General features: G+C 56.1%; 3 protein-coding genes across 3 annotated transcripts; 1 reads left to right on the plus strand and 2 right to left on the minus strand.

Moving 5' to 3' along the window:
• Nucleotides 1-4,492: 4,492 nt before the first annotated feature.
• POSPLADRAFT_1137843 (hypothetical protein) lies at nt 4,493-5,565 on the minus strand (the record flags this gene model as incomplete). Its single annotated transcript, XM_024484842.1, has 3 exons — nt 4,493-4,822; nt 4,893-4,977; nt 5,411-5,565. The coding sequence occupies 3 exons, from the start codon at nt 5,563-5,565 to the stop codon at nt 4,493-4,495; spliced, it is 570 nt and encodes a 189-aa protein (XP_024341185.1).
• A 1,238-nt stretch (nt 5,566-6,803) lies between these two features.
• POSPLADRAFT_1137795 (hypothetical protein) lies at nt 6,804-7,602 on the plus strand (the record flags this gene model as incomplete). Its single annotated transcript, XM_024484834.1, has 3 exons — nt 6,804-6,889; nt 6,937-6,989; nt 7,091-7,602. The coding sequence occupies 3 exons, from the start codon at nt 6,804-6,806 to the stop codon at nt 7,600-7,602; spliced, it is 651 nt and encodes a 216-aa protein (XP_024341186.1).
• A 76-nt stretch (nt 7,603-7,678) lies between these two features.
• On the minus strand, nt 7,679-11,091 carry POSPLADRAFT_1055011 (hypothetical protein; the record flags this gene model as incomplete). Its single annotated transcript, XM_024480590.1, has 7 exons — nt 7,679-7,756; nt 7,814-7,912; nt 7,965-8,155; nt 9,208-9,400; nt 9,447-9,721; nt 10,519-10,776; nt 10,827-11,091. The coding sequence occupies 7 exons, from the start codon at nt 11,089-11,091 to the stop codon at nt 7,679-7,681; spliced, it is 1,359 nt and encodes a 452-aa protein (XP_024341187.1).
• Nucleotides 11,092-11,117: the final 26 nt, after the last annotated feature.

Genomic DNA, 11,117 nt, shown 5'->3' on the forward strand with positions numbered 1-11,117 from the left:
CGGCTCTTCGCACGACTCCAGTCCTAGCACTGTACGATCCCAATCGGGAAACGCGCATTGAGGTCGACGCCTCAGGATATGCCACTGGCGGCGTGTTGATGCAGAAGCAGGACGATGGCAAATGGCATCCTATTGCCTTCAGATCCCATGCGATGGACCCGGCACAGCGGAACTACGAGATCTACGATAAGGAGATGCTCGCGATCATCGAAGCACTGGACGACTGGCGCCACTATCTCGAGGGCCTACCCAATCAGTTCGAGATCGTAACCGATCATAAGAATCTCGAGTACTGGCGCACGTCACAGCACCTCACGCGTCGTCAAGCGCGATGGTCACTGTTCCTGGCTCGCTTCGACTTCCGCATCACGCACAAAGCCGGGACGTCGAATGGAAAGGCTGATGCCCTGTCGCGACGATCAGATCACCAGATCGGCGATGAGGACGATAACACCGATCAGGTAGTTCTCAAGCCGGAGCGCTTCCGCATCGCCTCCGCCAGGCGCGGTCATGCCTCGGTGACGGCCGATCAGTCGCTTCTGAAGCGCATCAGGGAGTGTTCGGAGAAGGATCGGGAGGTGGCCGAGGCACTGGAAAAGGTGCAGGACCTCGGGCCGCCCCGGCTGCAAAGGGGTTTTGAGGAGTGGAATGCCGAACAAGGGCTTCTGCTGTTCCGCGGGTGCGTGTACGTCCCAAAGAACGCGGAGCTCCGGCGGGATATAGTCAAAATCCACCACGACTCGCCGATCGCCGGTCATGGCGGCCGTGCCAAAACCCTGGAGCTCGTGTCACGGAACTACTGGTGGCCTGGGATGTCCAAATTTGTCAATGAGTACGTAAGCACCTGCGACGTGTGCAACCGTACCAAGACATTCCCAGCCAAGCCCCAGGGTCCGTTGAAACCGAACGAGATCCCCGAGCGCCCGTGGCAGATCATCACGACCGATATGATCGTTGGCTTGCCGAAGTCTGATGGATTCGACTCAATCCTGGTTACCGCCGACCGCTTTACCAAGCAGGTCCACTTCTCGGCCTGTCATGAGACCCTGACGGCAGAAGGTGCGGCAGACCTATACATCCGCGACGTGTTCAAGCATCATGGGGCCCCGGCCAAGGTCATATCAGACCGAGGTCCCCAGTTCGCTTCGAAATATCTCCATGCGGTGTACAAGGGACTGGGAATCGAGCCGGCGCTGTCTACAGCATTTCATCCTCAGACAGACGGCCAGACTGAGCGCTGGAATCAGGAGATCGAGCAGTACCTGCGTGCTTTCACAAGCCACAGGCAGGATGATTGGGCGAAGCAGTTGCCGCTCGCGGAATTCGCACTAAATAACCGAGTTCACTCCGCGACCGGGCACTCCCCTTTCTTCCTGCATCAGGGGTACAATCCTGAGATCCAAGTGCGGATCAATCCGATGTCTGCGATGCCCGCAGCCGCTGATCGGCTCAAAATCCTGAAGGAGATTCGCGACGATACGCGCTCTGCGCTCGAGCTGTCAGCCGAGCGTATGAAGGTGTACTACGATAAGCACGTGCAGGAGGCACCGGTCTTCGCGCCGGGGGACAAGGTCTGGCTTGACGCTCGGAACCTTAAGCTGAAACAGCCGAGCAAGAAGCTCAGTCCCAAGCGCCTCGGACCATATGCCGTGCGGCGAAAGCTCGGAGACCTGGATTACGAATTAATCCTGCCGAAGTCGGTGCCGGTACACCCGGTGTTCCATGTCTCCTTGCTCAGCAAGTACACACGTAGCGATATCCCGGGCCGGGAGCCAGAGGAGCCGCCTGCGATCGAGGTTGAGGGCGATGAGGAGTACGAGGTTGAGCGGATCAAGGATTCGAGGATCTTCCGGCGTCAGCTGCAGTACCTCGTCAAGTGGAAGGGTTATGACGACTCGCATACGTCATGGGAACCGGCGCGCAACGTTTCCAATGCACCGGCCCTCATAGCCGACTTCCACCGGAAGAATCCAAACGCCCCTCGTCGACTCAGTGCTGCTACCTTTGGTGGTCTCAACTTTCAGCCAATGCCTTCGCCGCTGACTGAAGCACGTTGCCGCTCCGGATGGGAGATGGGCAAGGGCGCCTCGCATGAGGTCATGCGCCGTTGAGGGGGGGGTAATGTCACGAGTTGGTACGGTGTCTAGCCGTTTTTTTAATTTTTTCCTTTTCGCGGGCTCGAACCCGCGACCTCTGTACTACCTGCCTGATACGGACACGTCGTTATCTACTGTACGATAAGATTAGATGGGGCGGCAACGCACGGCACAGCTCGGGCTCCGCTGACACAGCCGCTCTGACTCACCGGCCCCCGGGGCCGCGTCGGCATGCTGTGCACGGACCAGCTGCGCACGGACCAATGCGCACAGCCTGCCCTAATCTCCCCATGTATATAAGCCGGCCTCTGCTGCCCTAGGGACCTCAGTTTCGACCTCTTGTCCCTAGGTCAGTAAGCCCATCCTGTATTCTTTTTCTTACTTAACTAACTAATACATTTCTTGTCCCTAGCCTTAGGTTTGAGCCTCGCTCACCATCGCTTCGGTGAGAATCAGTCGGACGCCCCCAGCCTTCAGGTATTCCCCAGTCGCTTGACCTCAAGTCGCGACAACATCAGCCGGGCCCATCGGCCCGAGCTAAACAACTTCTTTTCGGCACGAGGTCGAGGACGCGGAGGGGCACGTGGTGGTGCACCCCCGTCACACGCAGCTTCGGCCAGCATCAATGCGGCCGTCGGAAAAGGAAACTTCCCCGGCAGTTGTTTTGGCTGTGGGAAGCAAGGGTACCGACGCTTCAAGTGCCCCAACTGTAAGGACAAACCTTACACAAAATGCGCCGACGCGCGGGCTACGGTTGCCTCGGACTCCACCCAGGCTGCGACAAGCGCCCCCATCATGACAACACCCTCGGCAAGTATAAGTGCCGCTTCAGCGAAATCCGAGCAATCGGAGCTGGCAGACTTAATGGCACAGGTGAAGTCGATGCGCGAGGAGCTCGAGCACTATTGGGCGATGAAGGAGGAGGGTTTTTAATCCGGTCCGCGCTTCGTGCCGCACGCGTCGGGCCGCGAGTATCTTCTTGTAACAAGTATAACGTATTGTTGACTGCAATGGTGTATGAATTGGACCAGGGGTCCCAACACTTCCACATTCCAGTCCGACTTCAAGGAAAAAGACGGCACAAAGACATAATCGCTATGGTGGACAGCGGAGCCACCACGAAATTTATCAACAAGCGATTCATTGAAGAGAATAAGGTGCAAACGCGGAAATTGAAAGAGCCAATTCCGCTGTACAATATCGACGGCACCCTGAACAAAGACGGAAGCATCTTGGAGGTAGCAGTGCTACAGATGCATATAGGAGAGCACGTCAAGAAGACGGTGTTCACGGTCACGGACATCGGTCCGGAAGATGTGATCATCGGGTTGGATTGGCTACGCGAGCACAACCCTGAAATCGATTGGGAGAAGGGCTCCCTCAAATTGTCACGATGCCCTGAAACATGCAGTGCCAGAAGGGCTGGCCGAATGGAGCAAGCTGCAACTGCGCGTGATACGGGGGTCAGGCCCACGGCGCACAGGCGTTCGCCGAAATCCAAACGGTCGGTCATAGGTGCCTGCCGGAGTAAGGTATTACCGGACTTCGAACCCGAAGAAGATTCGGTGGAAGTAGAATGGGATGAGGCCGACTTGATCGAAGCCTGGGAGCAGGGTATCACGCTTCCCGGTGCTCCTCAGCTGTTTGTTGCAGCAGGGCATACGTACTCCCAGCTGTTCACTGAGGAGGAGATCAAAAAGAAGGTCGTTAAGACCGCTGAGGAGTCGGTGCCCAAGCAGTACCACGAGTTCCTGAATGTCTTCTCCAAAGAAGCATCAGAACGGCTACCCGAAAGGAAGCCTTATGATCACACAATCGAACTCGTACCCGGCTACTCGACGTTCCACTCAAAGGTGTACCCCCTGTCGAACAACGAGCAGGAGGAACTAGACAAGTTCTTAAAGGAGCAGCTGGCGAAGGGCTACATACGGGAATCGAAGTTGCCCATCTCGTCCCCCTTCTTCTTCATCAAAAAGAAGGAAGGAACACTTCGACCCATGCAGGATTACCGCCGGTTGAATGCAATCACCGTTAAAAATCGCTATCCCCTGCCGCTGATCGCCGAAATGGTGGATAAGCTCCGCGGTGCCACGCTCTTTACGAAGTTTGATGTCAGATGGGGGTACAACAACGTCCGGATCAAAGCCGGTGACGAGTGGAAGGCAGCTTTTGTGACTAACCGGGGGCTGTACGAACCCCTGGTGATGTTCTTTGGCCTCACCAATTCCCCTGCAACCTTCCAGGTCATGATGAACGAGATCTTCCATGATCTTATCATTGGCGGAAAGATCCTTGTGTACCTGGACGATATACTCATCTTCTCCACCAACAAGGAGGGGCAAGTAGTACAGAGGTCGCAGGTTCGAGCCCGCAAAAAGGAAAAAATTAAAAAACGGCTAGACGCCGTACCAACTCGTGACAGTAGTGTTCCGCAACTCCATAGAATGGAGGCCGGTGGCATCGGGAGCGGCAGCCATCACATCGCCCTCGCGCTCGGGGTTTGGGGGCGGCATGAGCTGCGCGCGGCGTGCCTGGGCCCTGTGGCTGATGCTGGTGCTTTTACCAGTCGGTTTGATTACCGTGCACAGGCGAGTCGGGGTGGTCGGGGCAGTGTCCGTGTCTCGTGCCTCGCAAGAGCGTTGTTCACGCGGTGTGGCCTCCTCATCTGCATCTTTGTGCAATGACCATGCTCCAGGCGGCGTGCTGGTCTTCACGCGCTGTCGCATCTGAGGTGGGGTTTGATTAGTATGAGATGCATGGAGCGCGGTGTGCCGCTGTATGACATTGGATACTCACCTGAATGATGTATCCCGGTTCTCCAATGTCCTCTAAATGCGTCGGCACTTCCTCCTGCTTGATCATGGTCTGTGGGACCTCTGGCCTGGGCAGCGATGGTGAGATTGGGTGTCGTGTGTGGTGTTGCAAAGCCTCTTGGAGATGGTCTAAGGGAGTTCGGAAAGGGCGAGAGAGTCGGGGTAGATTGGGCGTGGGAGCAAGAGAAAAGGAGGCGGCAGTAGGTGGAGAGACACGGTGGGAGGAATTAGATGGTTGCCCAGGATCAGGTGGGAGCATGGGCGTGAATGCGATGAGGATCACGAGGAGAAAAAGGGAGGGCCATGGCGTTGAACGAGCTCTAGAGGACGTCGAAGAGGACGGTAGAGGACAGAACGGAAGCGTGTGACCCGATTTGGATGGCTTGGGCCTCATGCAGAGATCAGCAAATTGATATCCAGTCGCCTGCTTCCTCGGTGTTACCCCATTTGGTATGCCTGGGAAGCATGCGCCCAGCTGCTTGGTTCCTCTGACTCCCTCACTGCTGTTCCCCGCTCGCATCCCTCTGACTCCCTCGGCGCAGTTCCCCGCTCACATCACTCCAATCCTCGCCGCCCCAGGGAGTGAAGGCTTCCAGCGGGATCGCAAAGGCGAGGGTTGAGGCCGGCTTCAACTCCGGGCATGTCACCAATGACATGTGTCGGGAGGTGATCCGCCATCAGAATAGCGGATGGTACTGCCGGCTCACCCTGAGGGCACGTGCGGCCCGTCAACTATGACGGTCAGCACCCCCAGTCCGCCCATTGCCTCAAGCGTGCACCATTTAGGGAAATAGTTTTGGGCGGCCCCTCGGGCTCGATATGGTCTGCCCGAGGGTCTCTCGCTTCTCCGTGAGGTAAATGGGGTGACATCCGAAGTTAATAGTGTTATGATACATCGTTGCAAGATGAGTGGTGCTAGTGTAGTACTCCGTGTCGTAGCAGAAATAGCAGCACACCTTAGACATTATCAATGTGATTGTAGTTATTTCGTCGTCAAGCGTACAGCGATGTCAAAAATAATGTGTACACCAACATCTATTAATCGAACGTTCATCGGGCGCCGACAAGCCGCGATCGGCATTCGGCCATCTGCCTCATGCCGCCCGGCTTGCCTTTCCAGATGGCCCTGCCGGTGCGTATGGCCACTGTGGCCACACGGCAGGCGGCTCAAGTGCCAAGCGGTCCTGCGGCATGCCATTTAGGACAATGGTCTCAGGCGGCCCCTCGGGCTCAATTTGGTCTGCTCGAGGGTGCCCTGAGTGATCTGCGCTGCTCCTAGGCGCCCGTGTGGCGCTCCTCGGAGATCAGTCCCCCTCGGAGATCAGTGCCGGCCCCCAGTCCTTCTGGGCGGCTGCGGCCTCCTGCAAAAGCTAGTTGTAAGAGTCCAATGTGAGCAAGCTCACCAAGCTCACATTGGACTCTTACGTGTATACAACCTGCGCGTGAGCCCAAGGATCCCTGCCCAGGACCGCAGGATGATCCGATTACTACGGACCATTGATGGTTCCTCGGCCTTGATTTAGTATGGCCTAGGTTCGTGACAGGGATCTGCACTGGCATTAGGCGCCCATACATTGAGCGCTCCTCGGTGCTCGCTATGATGCTCCTCGGTGATCGGTACCTGGTGCTGCAGCCAATCTCCGCGTGAATAAGGGTCCACTGATCGAGCTGCAGGATGGTCGAAAACATACTTGCAAGTCATATACAGGCTGTTTTTGAGCTTGCAATGCCTCCAATTTTGCGCGCTTTGCTCGCCAACGGGCTTGCACATCGCCTGGGTACATTTGGACACCAGCGGCATTCTGAAAGGCTCTGGGCAAAGCATAAGGTGCACGGTCTAACCCTTGGGGCAGACTAGATTCTCATAGGGCTCCTTGTACGCATTACTGCCACCATGGGCAGAGGCACCAAATACTTCACTGCCGCAGACAAGACCTTTGCCACCAAAAGGCGCAAACAGGCTCATGCAGCTACTCCAAGGTATAGCTACTAACCCCCGCCCTATCCCTTGCTAACCAAGCGTGCAGCATCAAGGCCAGCCAAAGGGCTCAGAACCGGCGTGCATATCTGCATCGCCAGCGTACGTTCATGTTTCAATGACGCCGGGTTACATTGCTAAAGACCACCCCTCAGTTGAGGGCTCTCTAATACCCTCTCAGGTCCACCCTCTAAGGCCCACAGACCATCATGACATCCCCCCCAATGTCCTCACGGACGCGCACCTGCCCCTCCGCTCTCACCCGCTGCTCCTCAAGGCGCTATGCAATACGCCCCTCGACTTCAACCCTGCTAATGCCACGGCAAAGCAGATGGAGGCCGTCCTGCGTGGGCAGGCCTGGCGAACGTTACGCGACAAACGGGATTGTCGTATACGCTTGTGGAACGAAGGGAGGTTGGATGAATTGCGAGGGTTGATAGAGCAACACCTCGCCGATGCGCGGGAGCATCGGCAGGTTGCTCACGCCCAGTGGGAGGAGGCTGCCGCGGAGGGTGTGGACAATGACAATCGCGCACAAATTGTGACGTCGACCCGGGCGGAGTTCGTGGCCAAGGAGGTATTTTGCGACCTGTGGGAGCTCATGCAGCTGACGCACATGCCAGAGTACTATGGTGTATTCTATGAGCTAGCATGTTTCCCCTCACAGCAGGTCATGCTCGTGTATAAAGGCGTGGTTATTGATTCAGTATACTAAGTTTATGTGGATACAGCGCGTGCTAGCGTGAACAGGAATATGCGGAAACGGCCTATGTCTGCCTCCTCGAACCCCGTCATGTTATACCCACGCAAAACTGCCGCGATGATGGCCAGTATCCATACGCCGCAGTTATATGTGTTGTGCTGACGTGCTGATGTTTAGGGACTGGGTGAGACTGCGCCTAGCGGCGTCGGTGAATGCTACTTACCGTGGTCGGATACACGGCCCATGCACGTTGCGCGTGGACAATGCGATGACCCTTATCTGCTGCAATATTGAGCAGGCACGCGGTGAGCTGCATGACGTCCTGTCGATGCCAATATTAGGATATGCCAGATTTTGACACCATAATTACTTACCTGAATATGACCCTCCCATGGATGCTCCCGGGCAAAACTGTCGAAGTAGGCAACGCGCGACCGGGGAATGTCAATGGTCGCCAGCATCCAATGGTCCTCGTAGTGGATCGGGATTGTCCATACATCCTTCTCCCAGAAACGTGTGCTTGCCGCATTGCGCCAGAGGGTCGCATCGCCGGCATCCGCGCGCACTAGGGGGAGCATGTATGTGGACAGGAGTGCCACCCGCTGATAGGCGCCAAGCCCCTCTGGGCCCCGATTCACCTTTTTTTGGCACTCGCATCCCGCCCGGCACTTCGACTCAGTCTCCCAACACTTCGATTTCGCCTTCGACACTCTTCGACACCTTCGACGGTGCGCGACGCTTACTCGAAGCTCGGCACGGTCTTTCCGATGCCTCGTGCGTAGATCTCGGAACATCTTCCGCATTCGGCGAACAATAGGGCCACTTGACCCCGCTCGGCCAAGCGCGCGCTTCGCTCCAAGCCACACCGAAGTAGCCGGTCTTTCCCGATTAGGTATCGAACCTCGCGGCATGCCTTCACGACGGCTACCGGTCCGAAGTGACCATATGTTGCTCTTCATCTCCGCGTTCAGCATGACGTCACTCTACCGATGGACTTGGTATGTGCCTCTTGGTGAGGCAGGTTCTTGAGGAACAATGCAAAGCCCCTTGTACCCATATGCCACTCTTGAATAGTCGTAGCGTCCTGTGTAGTATAAAATCTGTCGTACTTCTCTCCAAAAATACAGGATCCGTTTCCCCCCTCGAGTTCAGAGCTCATAAGTCGAGTTCGCCCCGCATCTAAGCTTGCAACTGCGTCACTTTGTCCCTCGCCGCGTAACTTCGAAACCTCGTCCACTGCGTTTACTCGTCGATACAGTCTCGATGAACCCTTCGACTTCGACAATTGTCGAAGAAACTGCGAACCGCGTCCTAGCTAAGTCCCCCCCCCTTTGAGTCATTTCCTTTCCTTCTACGATACATCGAAGAGCTCTGCCGAGCTTCGATCATCTCTACTAACCACCCCCAGCCTCTGAGTAGCTTCGACGACGTGCCGAAGCCACCTTGTACCTTCCCTAGCGTTCGTAGCCTTTTCCGAAGGCGTTTCTCGTGTTCACTCGAACCGCGGGACACCTTGCTGCTAACTACCCTCTCCCTAAACTATAATTCGTCTCTCTAGTCCCTTTAGGTCGCACCCAGGTTAGGGGTTAGGGTTTTGTAGGTCGTATCACCGCTCACCTCCTGGACCCAGGAAGACGAGTTGGAGGAGCTGCATGCATGCGTTGATGCAGCTATCATTCATCCACGCACTCCGGTTCTGCAGGCGACTCATGTCTGACACATCGAGGTGGACGTTGCTTTGCAACGATTGCGAGAGGACCGGGGCCATGGCTTGCAGGAAGTGGGGAGCGTCATCGATGGAGACATGGATCTGCGCACATTAGCGCAAGTGCGGTATCACAACAAGGAAGACTTACTGGAGTCTCCCATGTCATGGTTATCGTCATGACAGATGCCTCAGACCTTGCATCCTCAGGGGGCCCCTTGTCGCCACTAGCGTTGTCCAGGAAGACGTCCTCCACCAGATGCTGTTCTGCCTCGAGGTATGATGGTTCCTCCTCCTCCAGACGCCTGTAGGGGTCTGTATCATCTTGATGGATGATGTAAGGGAGGGGAGTCTCGATGACGAATGGCCATGCATACACTTGAGGATCGCCGAGGGCGCTGTTGACCATCTCGACGCGAGTGTGGTCTGTGCGTCAAATTGTTGAGGCGAGACCAGTGGGTTCTTCCATTTGGCAGGTAGGAGCAGAAGCTTGCAGACGCATTGCTGTAGGAGAAACGCGATATCCGCATCTGGTAGGGTCCATGGTTAGTGGAAGGGGCGAGTGGCGCTAGCGATGGCTTGGTGTACTTACTGGATGATGTCGCCAATGCCAGTTTGGCGGCCGCAAGCTCACTACCATACCAACGACAGATGTTGTCTGCCTTTCTTCCTAAGCGGCGCCTGTCGCGACTTAGGGTCGAGCGACAGGGGAAACACAGACTTTGAAGGATGCTGGGGGTGTTCGACTGGTTCTTACCGAAGCGATGGTGAGCAAGGCTCAAACCTAAGGCTAGGGACAAGTGAATGTATTAGTTAGTAAGGTAAGAAAGGAATACAAATGAGGGCTTACTGACCTAGGGACAAGAGGTCGAAACTGAGGTCCCTAGGGCAGCAGAGGCCGGCTTATATACATGGGGAGATTAGGGCAGGCTGTGCACGTTGGTCCGTGCGCAGCTGGTCTGTGTGCAGCATGCCGACGCGGCCCCGGGGGCCGGTGAGTCAGAGCGGCTGTGTCAGCGGGGCCCGAGCTGTGCCGTGCGCTGCCGCCCCATCTAATCTAATCGTACAGTAGATAGTGACGCGTCCATATCAGGCAGGTAGTACAGAGGTCGCGGGTTCGAGCCCGCGAAAAGGAAAAAATTAAAAAACGGCTAGACGCCGTGTCAACTCGTGACAGCGCTGCTCCTCTAGACAACAATCTCCAAGTAGGAGTGCGCAAATACCCTTGCGGATGTCGACGTCTTCGAGCCATCGGGGGGCTTGAGCTTGTGAGGGGTCAATCCAGACATCGGCAAGGAGGCTGGCATCGTCGCGGAGGGCGTCAAGGTCAGTGGGAAGTGGAAGGGGTAGGGTGATGGTCCACTCCGGCTGTTTGAGTTCTTTGAGGCTCTTGCAATAGCGATTGAACTTGCGGATCACTGTCTTGAGGGCGGGCGTACGCTTTGCAATTGCTTTGCGGGTCTGCTGATGGATCTTGGTGCCTATGTGACATTTTAATAGTGAGCGCTGTGCCCCGATGTCTCGCACTCACCTAGAGGGTTGTGCTGTCCACCGACCGCTTGGTCCAGCTGATCCCATTCAAAGAAGCTCCCCACTGCGCGCTTGCGAATGTTGATCTTCAGGTCGCATGCCATTAGTAGCAGCCTCACGAACTCGAGGCTGACGTTTCCGAAGTCTGGGAAGCTGTCCGTGATGTTAAGCGATGAGTATAGGGCCTCTACACTTATCAACCAGGCATGTATGTGATCATTCGAGGCTCGCGACGACTTCATGGGACTCGGCAGACGCTTCACCATTTTCAAGGACTGTCCGTGTTGTTTCG

Source organism: Postia placenta (genome assembly GCF_002117355.1).
Source record: "Postia placenta MAD-698-R-SB12 unplaced genomic scaffold POSPLAscaffold_4, whole genome shotgun sequence".
Taxonomy (NCBI): Eukaryota; Fungi; Basidiomycota; class Agaricomycetes; order Polyporales; family Adustoporiaceae; genus Rhodonia; species Rhodonia placenta.